At 34.8% G+C, this 18,792-nt stretch overlaps 1 protein-coding gene across 1 annotated transcript in view; it reads left to right on the forward strand.

Annotated features, from left to right (window-relative positions):
• The window catches only part of LOC126778121 (probable sodium/potassium/calcium exchanger CG1090), a 34,510-nt gene extending 17,013 nt beyond the window's left edge, over positions 1-17,497 (forward strand). Inside the window, exons 2-16 of the mRNA XM_050501520.1 lie at positions 5,700-5,886; positions 6,221-6,354; positions 7,372-7,479; positions 8,351-8,492; positions 8,949-9,059; positions 9,524-9,701; positions 10,024-10,170; positions 10,384-10,478; positions 12,319-12,431; positions 12,749-12,871; positions 14,403-14,487; positions 15,339-15,503; positions 15,914-16,016; positions 16,240-16,370; positions 16,933-17,497. Coding sequence (XP_050357477.1) covers positions 5,700-5,886; positions 6,221-6,354; positions 7,372-7,479; positions 8,351-8,492; positions 8,949-9,059; positions 9,524-9,701; positions 10,024-10,170; positions 10,384-10,478; positions 12,319-12,431; positions 12,749-12,871; positions 14,403-14,487; positions 15,339-15,503; positions 15,914-16,016; positions 16,240-16,370; positions 16,933-17,132 — 2,022 coding nt within the window. The 3' untranslated portion in view covers positions 17,133-17,497. The remainder of the gene's footprint in view (positions 1-5,699; positions 5,887-6,220; positions 6,355-7,371; positions 7,480-8,350; positions 8,493-8,948; positions 9,060-9,523; positions 9,702-10,023; positions 10,171-10,383; positions 10,479-12,318; positions 12,432-12,748; positions 12,872-14,402; positions 14,488-15,338; positions 15,504-15,913; positions 16,017-16,239; positions 16,371-16,932) is intronic.
• Positions 17,498-18,792: the final 1,295 nt, after the last annotated feature.

The raw sequence follows: 18,792 nt of genomic DNA on the forward strand, positions 1-18,792 counted from the left end.
GATATAATTTGAAATAAACGCAAAGTTTGCTCAGCATTTCCGGTTACATTATTACTTGATATGCGACAGGACTAACGTTTCAACGCATGTAGCGTCTCACTTTAACAGTAACAGTAACAGCCGGTTAATGTCCCACAGCTGGGCTAAGGCCTCCTCTCCCTTTTGAGGAGAAGGTTTGGAACTTATTCCACCACGCTGCTCCAATGCAGATTGGTAGAATACACATGTGGCAGAATTTCAATGAAATTAGACACATGCAGGTTTTCTCACGATGCTTTCCTTCACCATCAAGCACGAGATTAATTATAAACACGAATAAAGCACATGAAAATTCAGTGGTGCTTGCCCGGGTTTGAACCCACGATCATCGGTTAAGATTCACGCGTTCTAACCACTAGACCATCTCACTTTAAAGCCATTAGCTATTTTAAGACGTAAATTAAATTTTTGTTCTATTAAGCAATAACACTTCAAAACAATGTATTATTAAATTAGTATTTGTACTAGTTACGGTATTCATACCATGAACACGCTAAAAATATTAACACTGTGTCGATTTAATCTTTCTCCTGTTATGTAATGTATTCTAGAGAAGGTAAGTCGTATTGACTATATTAAGTTTAAAAAATAGAATTATCATAGACAATAAATTCTATACACGATTATAATTTCCTGAAATATTTCTTTTCTTTTTCTGTTTATGGTTTTTTACTGTACCAGCAGGACAGATTATAAAGATAACACATGTGCCTGTGGAAGAAGTAATTCGTAAGTAAAAATATTTCGTTGAAAATACAAAGATGACTTTTATAAATCCCGATGATTGAATAGAAAATACCAGAGTTTTTTCTGTTAAGAAATTCTCAGTCCAGCAGCCCTGGTTCAAATAGGTTTCAAATATTCATATTCCCAAAGACAATCATTTGGTTATTATGTGTTATACTCCCTGTTCTACGAAAATCACATAAAGGCGTTGGTCCTATATTCAAATTAGATTATACAACGCAACTTGCGTAAACTCTAGTGCTCAATATTACATTTCCTGTATTGTTCAGTAGTCCTTAAGATTAGCCGATATTCGGTTAGAATGAGATAGCACGATTACCAAATGTCTGATTTACTAAAATGATTAACATATTTGCATAAAATTTCAATTTCGAGCGATATATTACCATTATTTATGGATGTAATATGAATTCTTTTTGGATGTTTTAGTTCACGGTAACCAAGGATACGCGAGCTTAATACAAGTTAATGACGTATATACGTAATATGAATAATCATTTCGTATTGATTTTCAATCACCAAACATAAAACACCAAGTGCCTATCAGTGATCGTATTCGCATTCCAGCTCTATGCCTTAATAGTCTATGTCTAGTCTATGATGTAACTGAATGCATTCCATGGGGATTCCCCCCCTTGATTTTGGACTTTTATTTCTCACTATCCTTAGTCATGATATCACCAATAGCTACAAGTATTTCGAATTTATAAATTAAAATTATTTAGCTACTACGGTTCTCAAGACAGTCCTTCAGTCATGTGAAAGTCAGATGGCGTAGACGTAGCGTAGCGCAGTAATCGTAGCCCATTGAATGCAGAATCCTGGTAACTTGATTCACGTACTTATTACTATTTTTACTATTAATTAAAATACATTTACACGCATATATTAACTAGCGATACAAATAGCTTTTCTTAATTGAATAACATTTTTTTGATTTACACAAAATTATTATAAGGAATAGTTAAATAAAAATAACCTGTAAATGTGAATTTAATAACTGAGAAATTATAAACACAAATTAAGCAGATGAAAACAAATCAGTTCATGCCCGGTAAGAACCCGCTATCTTCGATTAAGATTCGAAGCGTTTTAGCCACTGGACCTTCGTAACACACATATATTTATCATAATTTTATGTTTACAATTAGAATATTAAATATTTGTTACTTTTTTCAACATCACGTAAAGCTTTCATTAATCTGATACAGAAATAAACCGCTTTTAGGCTTACATCGGAAAACACGTATGCATCATTTTAATTTAATTTCATACTGAATTATTAACATGACTTGTAACATGCTCTAAATTGAGCCGTATCTCATTTTAATACGGTTTATTTTTGATTGTGGACACTGTTGGGTAGAATCTACCCACACAAACATGACTCGATCAATACTATGCCCCTGTACAGAGCTCTATCGCCCTATTCTCTTTGATGCATTCGCTGGATGACAAAGGGGATTAATCATTTCTGTTATCGATACTTACAAACTCAACAGGTATATAACTTATTTGTATTAATGTGTACACATCACTCAATATAAATAAGCTACTAGTTTGGTTGACATGTATGTACCATTCGTATTTTTTGTCGGTGACGTCACGTTCATATGGCATCTATGTCATGTCCTGATGCAAAATGTACTCTTGCCGCTATTATGTTTTAATATCTTCATCAGTCTGTTCTCTGAAAAAAAGGTTTTATATACCTTCTTAATTCCACTTTTTTCAGTATTATATGTTTCATATAATTATTTTATGAAGTAATATTTGCTTTCACTTAGCTATGTCAGTTACTAAACGCAACTCAAAAATAAATAATAATTAACTATTTAAACTCCACCAACCCGCATTGGAGCAGCGTGGTGGAATAAGCTCCAAACCTTCTCCTCAAAAAGAGGAGAGGAGGCCTTTAGCCCAGCAGTGGGACATTCACAGGCTGTTACGGATTACGGAACTATTTAAAAAACAAAACCAACTTTAAAAAAACCCGAGCTCAAAAAAATCCACTATTTTTTCACCTTTAGGGTTCATATTTTATCTTCTAATTTAAATGGGACCAAACAGGAACCATACCAAACAAAAAAGTCTTTTTCTAAAGTCACAAATATGATGAATTGAGAACATCCTCTTTTTTAAGTTATTTAAAAATGCATTTAGAAGAATAAAAATATTATATTATCTCGTTGCTTTCTAGAGACCAAAAAGTCAAACTAGATTTAAAGAACTTTATTTTTATTTTTAAGAGCACTACAGTTCACTTAAAATGACATTACTATGTCTTAGATTTATATTATAAAACACTTTAACAAACTACGTTTGTATAAAGGTATTGAAATTGTAAACAGTTTTAGAATTAGAAAACATTTAAATAGTTAAGGTAACGTGCTAAGCTAGTATAATTAATATATAAACAAAAAAACAAAGTAAGATAAGATTATAATAATTTTTGTATTTCGTGGTAGGGCTTTGTGCAAGCCCGTCTGGGTATGTACCACCCAACCCAATCATCACACATTATACCGCTTATATTTAATATTGTTGTGTTCCGGATGCAAGGGTGAGTGAGCGAATGTAACTACGGGCACAAGGGACATAACATCTTAGTTCCCAAGGTGGCATAATGAATATTTTATTACGGCTCTATTGCCTATGGGCGTGATCACTTACCATCAGGTGACCCATTTGCCCGTCCATCTACTAATAATTAAAAATATATATTACTAAATTTACAAACGTAAATTAAGTAAATTTCATAAGTATATAAAATTCCCAATACGTATCTACTCGCGATACTTCTAAAGAAGCCAATGAAATGTTCCGTTTGACTGCAAAGTTGACTTCATAGCACTAAACGGATGTTATAATCATTCAATTGTAAAATCATTTATGTTCAACTAGCGGCCTGCCCCAATTTCGTCCGAGTTTTATAGGAACTTCTATTTTTTTGTTTTTGTTGTGGAACCTTTATCTTCCTTGTGCAACAAAACAGATCGTAAGAAGACTAAACATAGATTTTTAGCTGTAAAATAATTGATAAATGTGTATTACTTTAAATTATACAAACAAAATACAATTAAAATAAAATACTAATTGTGAACTATGTCCATAACGTACGAAGCATAATTAATTAATCGCAGGAGGTACTTCATGTAAGCGGTGACCAATTGAAATTGTCCCTCGGGTCTTTTACGTTCCAAAACTAATTCGCCGCCGACTATCCTATGTGGGCCAATTAGCTCTCGTTCACTAACTAAACCTTTATAGAAATATTATGAGAGTAGCGCAAATTATTATTTAATCATCATATTAATTACTTAGGTATTTTTCGTGAATCCCTATTACTAAATCAATGTTAATCATAGGTTTAAAATGATTCACAGCATGTGTTCTCGTTTGCTGTTGGCTTCTTAATAATATTTAAAAAAAAAACAAATTCGACTTGATGGACTAACACAAGCATTTTAACCGATTATTTAAACCTGCGCGATATTCCAAATACAAAACATTCGCCCATATCGATTTGATAAATAGAAAACATTTCAGTGTGTAGCTGAACTGTTGTTCATTATTTCTTACTTCCAGCGCAGATATCGTAATACAACTAAAAGCCCTGTTTTAAGGAATAAAAAAAAACAAATGTTTATTGGTTTACATCAATTTAAACTAGATTCCGTCCGCTGCTTCGCCAGGTGGTCCTTTTCTCTTTTTCAACGTATATGCAAATTTCATAATGATCAGTTTAAAGGTTAGGACTTGAAAGCGAAACAAGAAAAACAAACTCTTTCAAACTCGTCTTTTGCAAGAGAAAACAAAAATATATTCTTAATATTTCTATGAAAATTTGTGCATCGTTAATATTATATGTTTTTAAAATCCGTCAAAATTACCAATATTTGAAACTGATTAAAAACGTATTTCATATAAAACTTATTCAATTTGTATTTCAATATAATATAACTTCTTAACGATAAACTTTAACGGCCGTAGTAAAACTCGAATGTGATGAGCAATACGGTAATAGAGGTTTTATTGGTAATAAAAAGTTTCACAATACCTACTTTTTTAATTATTTATCGCTATATTATTATTTGTTAAAAAAACATTATCACAGGCTCGACACAAGTTGACATGTGTCAAGGAAATTAATAAATAATCTTTGTAATTTATAATTATTTTATTTATTATCGAAATCTTTTTCAAAACTTTCCAAACGAAATTTTGATATTATATTTTTTATTTATTGTAAATAATATAAAAGGCGTTATACTTATTTAGGTACTATAAATAGGAATAAAGTATAAATGTAATATTATGTGTACTAGTTTGTATTTCTGAAACTTGCTCAGAAACTACCAGCCCAGACAAAGGTTATACCTTAGAGGAAGGTTATACCTTAATGCTACCAACTGTGGCATATTTACCCTTTAGCCAGAATGGTACGGAAATTGAAAAACTAACCTAATCGCTACACACAAGTACTTCAAAACTCTATTTTAGTTACTTGCTCTTACTTAACCATAACTAATAATTAACAATATAATACATCTCTTTCCTTGTGCAACTGTCAACCAACCTGGCAAACTGTTGGCAGCTGTTGGATTTTTACCGTATAGTATGAAATAGGAATGTATAATATCCAAATTTAAAAAAAATATATTTTTTTACCCGCAACACTGACCGCTTACCGCTGTAATACGATTATGATAAAGATGAAGATTTATCTCTTTATATTTGTTTTAACAAAAACTATGGTACGGAGATGCTACATATTTGAAAATATTTTATCTCATAAAATCCTCATTTCTAGTGGGCATTCAGGACGTGTAACTAGGTAGTTAGACATAGGTAAGTATATTTAAAATAAATCTCTAAAACACTAACTTCAAATATTTATCTTATTGTTATAGAGAATGCGAAAACCTCGCCGACACCGATGGTTGACGGTGTCGGTGTTCTTCATCGCGTACTCCGTATTCCAAGCTGTGTTGAGCAACGCATCCGAACCGGTCGACCAGATGGACAAATCACCAGAACCTGGCAAAGTGTCACCAGCTCCTGAGATGGCGACAGCGACAAAAGTTGAAGGTCCTAAAGGTAAAAATAAAAATTTACTTTTCATTTCATTAATACGAATTTGTCAGTATATACTGTGGTAGAGCGATGTATAGGTGTAGTTGGGTGGGTACCACCCACACATCGGCAACATCAATACTTTGTATTACTGTGTTCCGGTTCAAAGGGTGAACCAGTGTAATTAGACTCAAATAACGTGCATAATAATGAAACTAAACCGATCTTTTACTTGTACTAATAAGATAAACTTCTCAAACGCACTCAAAGGCGCCTAGGAGAATTCGGGTTGTAAGTCGGAAGACTCGTCCAAAATATAAAATTCTATGTGAATTTATTATTGTTTCATTTATTTTAGTGTCAGACGTGACACCAATGACGTCGAATAAAGAAGAAAATACAAAAGTAGATGGTAAGAAAGCTATGAAGGGTCTAGATGTCGAAGTAGATGAGGGTGAAAAGAAGAAACAGAAGGACGCAGGTTATGAGGATGTAAGTTTATTTATTTATTTTGGACGAACTTATATAACTATCTTAGTATGTGGTAATAATAAGTCGAGATGGCCTAGTGGTTAGAAAGCGTAAATCTTAACCGATGATCGTGGGTTCAAATCCGGGCAAGCACCACTGAATTTTCATGTGCTTAATTTGTGTTTATAATTCATCTCGTGCTTGACGGCGAAGGAAAACATCGTGAGGAAACCTGCATGTGTCTGATTTCATTGAAATTCTGCCACATGTGTATTCTACCAACCCGCATTGGAGCAGCGTGGTGGAATAAGCTCCAAACCTTCTCCTCAAAAGGGAGAGGAGGCCTTAGCCCAGCAGTGGGACATTAACAGGCTGTTACTGTACTGTACTGTACGTGGTACCTCACTTCTCACTAGCGGTAGTAGTATTGGTGGACTATGTGGAAGTTTGTCTAGAAAAGTAGCTAATTAATAAGTTACTCTACTATTAAGCAGCATGTACGTATTGTTTTGTTTCGGTTTAAAGAGTTGGGTTCAAACAGCGGCCCGTTTTACAGATTCGGTTTATCGCATACATATTTTTTTGGCGATGACGTATGTAGTTATATGAACGAGTTTACACACACAAAATATATAAAATATATTATACAGCGGATATTATAGATCCGTTAGTTAGGTTCAAAAATAGTTCTATAAATACGATGTTAACAAAACCTCATATAACCTCCAACAGCGACGGGTCTGTTAAATATGATCCTGTAAATACGAACCTTCTATCTGAAGGGACTTTCTAAGTGAGTCAGTGTAATTACAAACAATAAACATAACCATCATTCATTACCATAAGCACTAAGAGTGCTTATGGTAATGAATGATTTCTTACAATAACCGTGCATATAAACTTTATAAAAAGACTAGTGTTAATGTATAGTTTCCTCTAATCTAATTAATTTCTACAAGCAAACCGTTGTTGGTTACCTAATTATTGACTGCAACTGCTGTTTTTATTTATTAATGCTGCTGTTTTTATTTTATCCAGGATAAAACTACGATAGAGATTCGCGACGAAGAAGAAAAAGAAGAAGAAATCGATGCTATACCGACCGTCCATCCTCTCCGGAACTGCACACCACCAGCTATCGAACAGGTGAACTTACAAAATAAAACGAAAAGAAAGTATGAAATAATTAAAGCTAGTGAATCTCGGTTTTAATTTTCTGGCAATAGATGCGTGCAATATTTAATTTAAAACTTTGTGTCAAAAATCTATGTGTGAAAAAAAGAGTTCTGTGATCCTTGGTGATATATATGATTACATCTTTTTACCTGCTATTTTATTGTTTATTGTGCAATACAAAGTATGTCTAGTGTAATTACGAGTAGATGCCTGAATTCTTTTTTATTTTAGTTTTCATAATCGTTGCCAACGTATTGAAGGTGTGTGGAATAAAATTATAATGGATGATAATAAAAAATTCTCATAGCTAACGGTAACTATTTACGATCCCATATCTATCTGCTCGTTAGCCTTCCAGTTACGTTATTAATTAAAAAGAAATACCAAATTTTATATACCATAAGTAGCTTCTTAATATTAAAATGATAGTTACCCTAACTTTTGACGTCAAATTCTTTTGTTTATATTCGTCTGTCGAACTAGTTAAATTGAATTTAATTTTATGTGTTATTATTCAGTTAGAACATTAAAGGATATTCAGTTTTTGTTATTTCAGTTATCATAAGTTCATTGTATTAAATATATATTTTAATTTAATTATATTTAAAGGTTAAATACATTATACCGATTACAACCAATTTTAAATAAAAATTTAAAATTGACAATTATGAATCAATACAATACAGTGAGAGTGTGTATTTATGATATTTAAACGAATACTTATAATGAAAAATCAATTAAATAATAGTATTTAATATAAACATTTCATAACACGAACTATTTATATATATATATATATATATATATTTATATTTGTTAATATAAAAACATCTCGTGATAGTTTCCGCGGCCACTTATGGGTCAGACTGCACGCCGACACGGCGGTCTCATCCTCCACATCTTAGTCGCGGTTTTCACATTCATCGGCTTGGCAATAGTCTGCGATGAATATTTTGTCTCAAGTTTGGACAGGATCTGTGAAGGTAGGTTATTATTTTTTAACTTTTGACCTGCCTTACTCTTTCTATTCCTGGCCAAAGACAATAGAGAAGTATGGTCACCTTTTTTTTAACGCTGGAAAAACGCGTCCTAGGCGCCGAGTGCGCCCCGAACATTGGAATACCCACTAAAAAACCAGCGATACCCTTTCCGTCTTAACGAGGAGTGCCATGGGATCGCTTTCACATGCTACCGTGAAAGTATGGTCACCTAATATGAGCTGTTATAAATATAAGAAAAGAAACATGCCAAATCTCCCACAAAAAAAAGCTCCTAGCAGGTTTTCTCACGAGGCTATTACATGAACTATAGACAAATAGAACACTTGAAATAGCTAACGTATCCGTAACAGCCTGTGAATGTCCCACTGCTGGGCTAAAGGCCTCCTCTCCCTTTTTGAGGAGAATGTATAAGGTCTCAATATTTTCTGTCTTGTATAGAATTGAAACTCACTCCGGACGTTGCTGGTGCGACGTTCATGGCTGCGGGCAGTTCTGCCCCTGAACTTGCTACTGTGGTCATCGGTGTCTTCTGTGCACAAGATGATATCGGTTAGTGTATTTCTCATTGTACTTGGAAATAAGTGCAACACCTTTCACTCATTTAGTTTTTACAAATTTATGCAATACACAACACAAACAGTAGTAAATATTAATTTGGTCACGATATGATATACAAAAATATCGGTGAGAAGCTTTAATCGGTCGTTCAGAAAGTGTAAATTGCAAGTCTAAAATCGATAAAATCTCATAACGATTGATGTTTTTGTTTGCAGAAAACAAATAGAAATGACATGTTTTTCAATTTATAACAATTGACTATTGGAAAATGTCAATCGCTTGCATAGAAAAGAGAATGATCTCTTCGAATTCGAAAAACAGACAACAGAAAAGTTTGATTTTGCTTCGATGATGATTCTTTCAAATTTCAAATGCACTTTATATATCCACCCCGAAACTATAAATAATAAATAATTGACAATCATCATTATTTTAATGAGAGATAATGACCGCAGGCGTGTCCGGCGTTATCGGGTCGGCGGTGTTCAACATAATGTTCGTGATCTCGGTGTGCGCGCTGTGCGCCGGCACCGTGTCCCATCTCAACTGGTGGCCGCTCTGCCGCGACTGCTTCTTTTACGCCGTCTCCATTCTCGTCATGCTCTGCACCATCGCCAATGGTTACGTGTCCTGGTACGATTACTTATAGTATTGGATCTATTACGACCTACAATTGGAGAACCTTGTATTTGAAAATGAACATTTCTTAGATGTTCATTTTACCAGATTGTCCAATATGTGCCTACTTGTGAATTATTTTATTATATTTTTAACTTACAATTATTGTTGACTATAATCTATGTGACTATGATATGATTTCAAATGTAGATAATACAGTGAAACCTATTTACATTTCTGCCCAGAGTTTTGGTGCATTTTTTTAGAGCCAATAAACAATGATAAACAGTATTTTTTCTGCTTCTATAGGATATTTTCATAAATCTACCATTTTCAGGCCTGAAGCGTTGTTCATGCTGATAATGTATGGCGTATACTGCGTAGCGCTGAGGTTCAACAACGCCTTAGAGAGATGGGCCTTGACCCTCCCGTTGCCGTTCAAGCTGCCTTCGAGGGAAGAACAAGCGGCGCTCGTTACTTACAAGTAAAACGATCTATCATTATAAAAGTTCTTTTTACAGATTATCACAAGAATTGAAACTTGACGAGAAAAGTTCCCGTTTAGGAATTAATATTCATAGCACTTTATTTATTTGTCAATTTAATAGTGTTAATTAAATTTAATATTTAATTAAAAATTTAAATTTAATAGTGTAAATTAATTTAATAGTGTTAATTTAATATGTTGTCTCATTAGAAGTGCAGGTGGTCAGCCACCGAGCGCGCCTGCAGCGGAAGGCCAGTACACGCAAATGGAGGGACAGGACAACGACACAACGAAGGAGCCCGCTGGTAAATATAGTCGTAGTGAATTGCGTTATTTTTCCATTTCAGGATATTTATTGTAAGTTAGTTTTGAATATAAATATCATTGTACTATGTTTATTCCAATGACAATAGAAAAGAAGGTAAATAAACAATTTCAACCTTGAATTGAGATGACATTTGAGTTTAACTAGTGATGAGGAAATTATTGAATGATAAATTAAAGAATGACAGAGCAAGACTAACCCAAGTGTAGTGTCACACTGAAGATTTTCAGGATGTCAGTCTTTTCGAGATTAGAATGGCTCTCGAACAACTTAAGAACAACAAGGCACCTGGTGATGATGGTGTTACAGCCGAGCTTCTGAAGGCGGGTGGTACACCGATCCTCAGGGCTCTTCAGAGGCTTTTTAACTCCGTCATAGCCAAAGGTCAAACGCCAAAGGTATGGCACAGAAGTGTGGTGGTTCTTTTCTTTAAGAAGGGTGATAATACCCTTCTGAAGAATTACAGGCCTATCTCACTGCTGAGCCATGTTTACAAGTTGTTTTCGAGAGTCATTACGAATCGTCTCGAGCAAAGGCTTGACGACTTCCAGCCACCCGAACAAGCCGGATTCCGGAAAGGCTTTAGCACCATAGACCACATACATACGCTGCGGCAAGTTATACAAAAGACTGAGGAGTATAACCAGCCACTTTGCTTAGCGTTTGTGGACTATGAGAAAGCCTTTGATTCGATCGAAACCTGGGCCGTGCTGAATTCTCTTCAAAGGTGCCAAATTGATTATCGGTACATTAGGGTGTTAAAGTGCTTGTACGAGAATGCTACCATGTCGATCCGACTCCAGGATCAGAACTCAAAACCTATCCAACTGCAGACTGTTTACAGCTGCATTGCAAGATGTTTTCAAGCTTCTGGACTGGAATGGACTTGGCATCAATATCAACGGCGGGTACATCACTCATCTTCGATTTGCCGATGACATTCTTATTATGGCTGAGACCTTGGAAGACCTCGGCACTATGCTCGATGACCTCAGCAGGATTTTCCAACAAGTGGGTCTAAAAATGAACATGGACAAGACGAAAATAATGTCGAACATCCATGTTGCACCTACTCAAGTCAAGGTTGGAAATTCTGCACTCGAAGTTGTAGACAACTATGTCTACCTAGGTCAGACCATCCAACTAGGTAGGTCCAACTTCAAGAAAGAGGTCAATCGTCGAATTCAACTCGTCTGGGCAGCGTTCGGGAAGCTACACGATATCATCTCATCCCAAATACCGCAGTGTCTCAAGTCGAAAGTCTTCGACCAGTGTGTGTTGCCAGTGATTACTTATGGATCAGAGACGTGGTCGCTCACAATGGGCCTCATAAGAAGGCTCAAGGTCACTCAAAGGGCAATGGAGAGGGCTAAGCTCGGAGTTTCTCTGCGAGATCGAATCAGAAATGATGAAATCCGCAAGCGAACCAAAGTAACCGACATAGCCCGAATAATTGCTAAATTGAAGTGGCAGTGGGCGGGGCACATTGATCGCAGAACTGACGGCCGCTGGGGCAGAAAGGTTCTCGAGTGGCGACCATGAACCGGAAGACGCAGCATGGGCAGGCCCCCTATAAGGTGGACCGATGACTTAGAACGAGTCGCGGGAAGTCGTTGGATGCAGGCAGCGCAAGACCGGCCAACGTGGAAATCCTTGGGGGAGGCCTTTGTCCAGATTTGTTGATAGTTACTCTTTTTGTGATTGAAATTAATTATATAGATCTATTTTAAATAAAAAATCAATGTCGCTGGTAAGCGTTAATAATTAATAACTCTGAAATACACAATCGTAATAGAAAATAATATAATCGTAATCAACAGCGTACAACCCTGATGGGGCGTATGACAACGCAGCGTACAATGCGGATCCTACTGCCGTCTGGGACCCGAGCCACGCCTGGGATCCGGACCGAGCTTGGAACGAAACCGCACTGGTATAGCGACCTTGATCTTATAAGCTTTAACCAATCACGATCTGAACAAAAACATGTAAGGAATGTATAAATAACGTAAATACAAATAGATAACACAAACACCAAATACACCAAACGCACAGAGAGCACTTCTTTCAAACAGCCGTTCCATGTGCGTAGCCTGAAAGTGGCATCGGCTACGACAATATAATCCTGGCAGGTTCTCTATGTATTAGACATTACAAACTAAGTTCTACGTTTAATTGAATCTCGTAATATTTCGATCCAAAAGTAAACGGCTACTTAAATCTAAGTATACTTTATTCTGATTTATTTAGCAACAACCCGCAACCGCCGCGACAGGCTGGGGCGACTCCGCGTCGCCAGCGCAGCCCGGCCCGGCCGCGCCCGCTCCGGCCGCAACCGGACCGGCGACGCCCGGATCACAGCCCGCGCCACAGGTACAGCTATTTTAAACAAAGCATTTTTAGCGGTGATTTTTAATATAATTTTCCATGATGATAACAATTTTTTTATAATCTTTTGATTTTGATCAAAAGAGACAAAGGTATGTACATATTTTATATGCATATATTAGGTCCTTACATATGAAATTGGCGTTTTGTACGGGAGGAATATAAAGTTTTTTTTTTTGTAAAATATATTTAATTAATCATACTTTATGCACCGTTGTTATCTATGCATCTTTGCCATCTCATAGGTACTTCATTGATCTCTTTACTAAAAAAACCATGGGGGCAAGAATCAATAAACTCTTTGAAGGCGGTTTGGACTGCCGCATCGGAGTTGAATTTTTTTCCTTGTAAGAAGTTGTCCAAATTCCAGAAAAAATGGTAATCTGTTGGAGCAAGGTTCGGGGAGTACGGTGGATGTCGCAGACATTCCAATTGTAGCTCATCTAACCTAGTGGTTGTTTCTTGTGGTGTGTGTGGTCTTGCGTTGTCGTAAAGCAGCAGTGGCCTAGAGCGATTGACCAATCTCGGTTGTTTAGCAGCTAGTTCTTCCTTCATGGTCTACAGTTACTGACAATAGATATCTGCCATAATCGTTTAGCCAGATTTTAGAAAGCTGTAGTGAACGACACCGGCGCTAGTCACCAAACACTCACAAGTAACTTTTTCTGAGTCAATTTTCGTTTAGGGCAGGATTCGGCTGGGTCTCCAGAGTTCAGCCATTGCGACGAGCGCTTCCGATTATCGTACAGTATCCACTTTTCATCACAAGTAATGATTCAATTTAAAATCCCTTTATTATTGTGTCGGTTGAGCAAAGTAACACAGCAGTCGACGCGTGTTTGCAAGTTCGATTCACTCAATTCATGAGGTACCCATCGTTGAAGTTTTTTTACTTTCCCGATTTGCTTCGATTGGATTAATGCAGTTTTATCACTTACCCCGAAGCCTGCAGCTATCTCTGAAGTGCTTTGTGATGAATCCGCTTCCACAATAGCCTTTTATTCTTCATTTTCCAGTTTGGTCTCCGGCAGTCCACGGGGTTGGTTCTGAAGGTCGAAATTTCCAGAAGGAAAACGTTGAAACCAAAAACGTACCGTGCTTTCTTTTGCGACACCAGTGCCGTAAACATCATTAATCCTTCGAGCTGTTTCTGCAGCACTGGTGCCACTGTAGAACTCGTACTCGTAAATATACCGATATTTCATGTTTTCCATTGTGCGGTAATAAGCGACGCCAAAGAAAAAAATAATGAGAAAAAAACAAATGAATGACTGTTTTCAAAACTCAAATGTACCAGCAAAATGAATTTATAAATTTGAATTTGGAATTCTTAACCAAAGAGGAGATATTTCAGATCAAAGTGGTCAGTACGACAAAACGCTAATTTCATATGTAAGGACCAATAATATTTTGTAACAGATGTTTTTTGTATTAATTTTTATAACATATTTAATGTGCATATATATAGTATATTATAATGAGCGTCTAAATTCAATTTAGTATTTTCAAATTTCAGGCACCAGCGCAACAGGCTTACTACAAAGCCAAGGAATACAATCCTGAAACAGCCATCGATCCTCTTGTTAAGCCTATCGGAGCCAGTGAGTTATTTCATATTTGCTTAAGGTTCATACAAGATCCAAAACTTATATAATAATATTATTTTCGATTTTTTAAATTTAACAGTTGTATTAAAAAATACACACACACACACCTACATACTTATACACAGATTACTACATTATTACATACGAATTTTGGCATGGATAGCAGTCAATTCTACAAAAAATTATAGTATAAACAAATACTGTGTATTGCTGTGCTGAAAGGGAGAGTGAACCAGTGTAATTATCAGCACGTGTCAACCACATTTATCGAAGACACAATATATAGAGACTTTTGTTTAGGGGTACATTTTGTAGAGCAACTAATCATATACGAGTTTGTATTGAATCTAATGCAAGTAAGAGCGTATCTCATATAGATGCGACAATGTATAAGATTTTTTTTTATGAAATACAAAATTTATAAAAATATTTCTTTTAACTTTGCTTAGCATCTGTTTAGTTAAACACTAATTTATCTCTTTCTGTTATTATTGAAGAAGACACAGTTAGCTTAAGGTATTGCCATAATCCATCACAGCTTTACGAACTTTATGTATGTAAGTGTGCTAATTTCAAATTCCTAACTCCAGACAGCAAGTAAAGTGTTTCTTGGAAAAAAAAACCGTGAATTTAATTTTAGTAACTCGGAGTGCAAAGTAGGCTTACACTCTGGGTTAGTTCCATTAAGTTCCACTGATCAATCCGGATCTGCAGTTGTTTGTTTTTGTAGCTAATTGACCAACGAGGTATGCAAGCTATTACTGAATTATAACGCTGATACAGAAATGTTAAATGCCTTACTAAATATTTGATATAAATAGTTTGAATTTTATATCTACTCTCAGATGTGGTGCAGCTGGCGTGCTGGTACGTGGCCTACCCCGTCCATTGGTCATGTCGCCACACGATGCCCGACTGCCGTGGTCGGTGGTATCCCATCACGTTCATCATCTCTATGCTCTGGATCTCTTTCTACTCCTACTTTATGGTGTGGATGATAACTATTATTGGTAAGATTTTGTGATCTATATACTAAAAACTAGAATTACAAATTTTAGTAAGAAATTCAACAATCAATCAAATTCAGGAAAACTTTAACCTCAGAAATTTTTTGCCGTTAAGATCAAATATACCTATTGCAGATATACTAATGACCTAAAAGCAATGTAACATTACCAAACCTTTTTTCACTTACTTAACTTACTTGGCACTTTGTTAACTATTTTCCATTAATACTCTGTTAGTCATGCATTTTACATATTATTTGATTTATTGATTTTTAAATTATGCCACTTGAATTTTAAAGATGTGATTCTATGTGTGGCAAGAAAATACACTACTTAAGTTTTCGGACTTATTTATTTGTAATGTTGGTAATAAAGGTACTCAAAGCTGACGTAACAATTGATTCCATGTTCAGGTTACACACTTGGCATTCCCGATACGGTGATGGGTCTGACATTCGTGGCTGCAGGTGTCTCCGTTCCAGATGCACTCTCCTCCCTCGCAGTCATCAAGGAAGGGTATATTCATATTAAAAAATAAATAAAGATTGTTCTATAATTCAAATACAGAATTCAAATGATCAATTTGCGTTTATTAAGAATTTTTAGTACGATAAATCTTTTCTGTCTCTAGTTTTTGAACTTGTTTTTGTTTTAATGTACGACCTTTTTGATATACGAAATCCAAATTAAAAATACAACGGTAGATCAAATAATAATTAACAAAATATTTGTTCTACAGTTACGGTGATATGGCAGTTTCAAACGCAGTCGGCTCCAACGTTTTCGATATTCTAGTCTGCCTGGGCTTGCCCTGGTTCATTCAGACCGCTATCATTCAGCCCGGCAGTCATGTTAACGTCATTAGCAAAGGTAATGAATGGTAAAATGAACGGATATTGAATATATTATATATTTGTTTAAGCAAGAATTTAAGGATGAAACTTAACTTCTCGTTTGAGAAAATGAATTTGGGCATGCATTACTGGTTGAGTATTGAGGGTTCAACTTATTAAGAGATATTTATTTTAAGCCAGTTTAATTTGAAGCAAAAAATTGACGGCGGCGCATTGACGGTGTAAGGAATTAGTTATTTTTCTGCATCGCCTTTTCTTACAACGCTAAAATAAGCAAAGCTGTCTTAGTGGTTTATGATTCTTACAGTGCATGTGTCAGCGTAAGTTACTATATTATTATCACTATACTCGTTAACTATACGAGTAGGTATATGTGTTAATTTCTAAAGATATCTGACGTAGACTGTACGTCTGGCGGACTGTCACTAATCAAAGATATTAAGATTAATCCATAGACAATTTACTACCTTTTACTAGTTTAACATATGATACATGACATGATGATAAAATGTATCTGTATTTTTTACAATTCAATATAAAACTCCAACAAATATTTTATTATAAATATATATTTTTAGGTTTAATCTACTCAACGCTGTCTCTGTTCTCGACGGTTATATTCCTCGTGGTAGCGACACACGCCAACGGCTGGAAACTCGACCGCAAGTTCGGCGCCGTACTGATGGTGTGGTATCTTCTGTTCATAACCCTCGCGAGCCTCTACGAGCTCAACGTCTTCGGTAACTACCATCCACCAGACTGCGAGTCCATTTATTAATTACTTAAAACATTTATAACTAATACTTATTCTTTGTATGAAGAAACTTTGCTTCGAATTTAATGATTTATATGACACGTGTTACAGTGTTACCAGCGTTAATTTTTCTTTTAATTATGTTCTTAACTTATTCTAGTCATTGAATTAATTTATAGTTTTTTTTTTATATATTTAAGAAGTAAATAAAAAACATGTTTTACAAAAGACCCTGATAAGCAAAGTTTCTTGTCCTTGCAAACAAGTTATCCGTTAAATATATTTACAACTGTTGACATGTCATTAGATTAGATTTCGAACTCTCTCGTTATGTCGTATATTGTGTGTATGGTGAACTTTACACTTTAATTTATTTAATATAGCTTATTAAAAAGTACCAGATTAGCTTTATTATATAAGATAAAAATAATTTATGATGTTGGATAATTATCATTATTATTTTGTGGAGTATTTATATAACTTGTAGATTTATTCACTTGCCATAATTGTGCTAATGAAACATCGATTGTAGCTACTATCTCTATATTAATATGAGTAGCAGGTTTTAATTAGATGTGTGGGTTGAAATTGTAATGTATGTTTAAAATAGAGCTGGCATCTCTTTATTTTTCCTGGTTTTGTGTTTGTTTAAACGATATTGGCGCAAAGCTTCGTAATATTTTTCGGACAGTCCGAGTTTGTTAGCTTTCAAAAATCTATTAATCGATTTAATATCGAATAATTTAATTTGTCAAATCGGTTTTTTTTTTCTTGACATGATATAAAGAATAACAGATAGCAGCTCTATATAAAAGAAAGAATTTTATTTTTGTAAATAATCTTTTCGATCATCGTTAAGTTGTGCAATTTAATTATACAAATGTTATTTTTAGAAAACATCAAATTTTAACTCAATGTATAAGTTTTTTTATCTGCAAATTTATTATGTAAGTAACGGTATTTCACGCACAATAATTTCTGATCTATCCTTATCATGAATATCAGTAAAGCTGGTTATGAGGTTAAATAACATGGAAGATTATTCCAATTTTTTTACTGATTATTATCCAGACTAAAATAAAAAAAAAAACAATATATCTAAAATTACTTATATGATCACGTGAATGTGTTAATACACACATAATTATCTATGTAAGTTGTATAAATTAATCACCGGCAAATGTAGAGTATATACCTACGCCTTTTCTCGCCTATCTACATACATCAATCTATGCTTATTATTTATATCTGTATCTATATTATGCGTTAATTAAGCTGGATAGTTTATATGCGATAATCTCAGAAACTACAAGTACTTTTTGAAATTACTTTTCCGTAAAATCCTGCTTAATGAGAAATATAACATCGCTAGAACTCCAAGCAAATCGAAGCAGTAACCAATTAACAGTTTGAAACAACAATTTGAACAAGAATTTAAGGATAAAACTTTAAGGATATGACAAGCTCTCATCACTTGTAGGAAACAGACATGAATAAGTAACCCAAGCCCGGCTAGGAGAAAAAAAAAGAGACTACAAACGCCACGAAACTCAACGATACGGATTATCAATTAACCTAACTGACGATTCATCAAACCGCCTTTAATAATTCAACTATAAATTGTTTAACTTTGTTATGTTCGATGTTTTTTCACTAAGTACATTGAATTATTTTTAATATGCTT

The sequence above is a fragment of the Nymphalis io genome, chromosome 25 (assembly GCF_905147045.1).
Source record: "Nymphalis io chromosome 25, ilAglIoxx1.1, whole genome shotgun sequence".
Classification (NCBI taxonomy): Eukaryota; Metazoa; Arthropoda; class Insecta; order Lepidoptera; family Nymphalidae; genus Nymphalis; species Nymphalis io.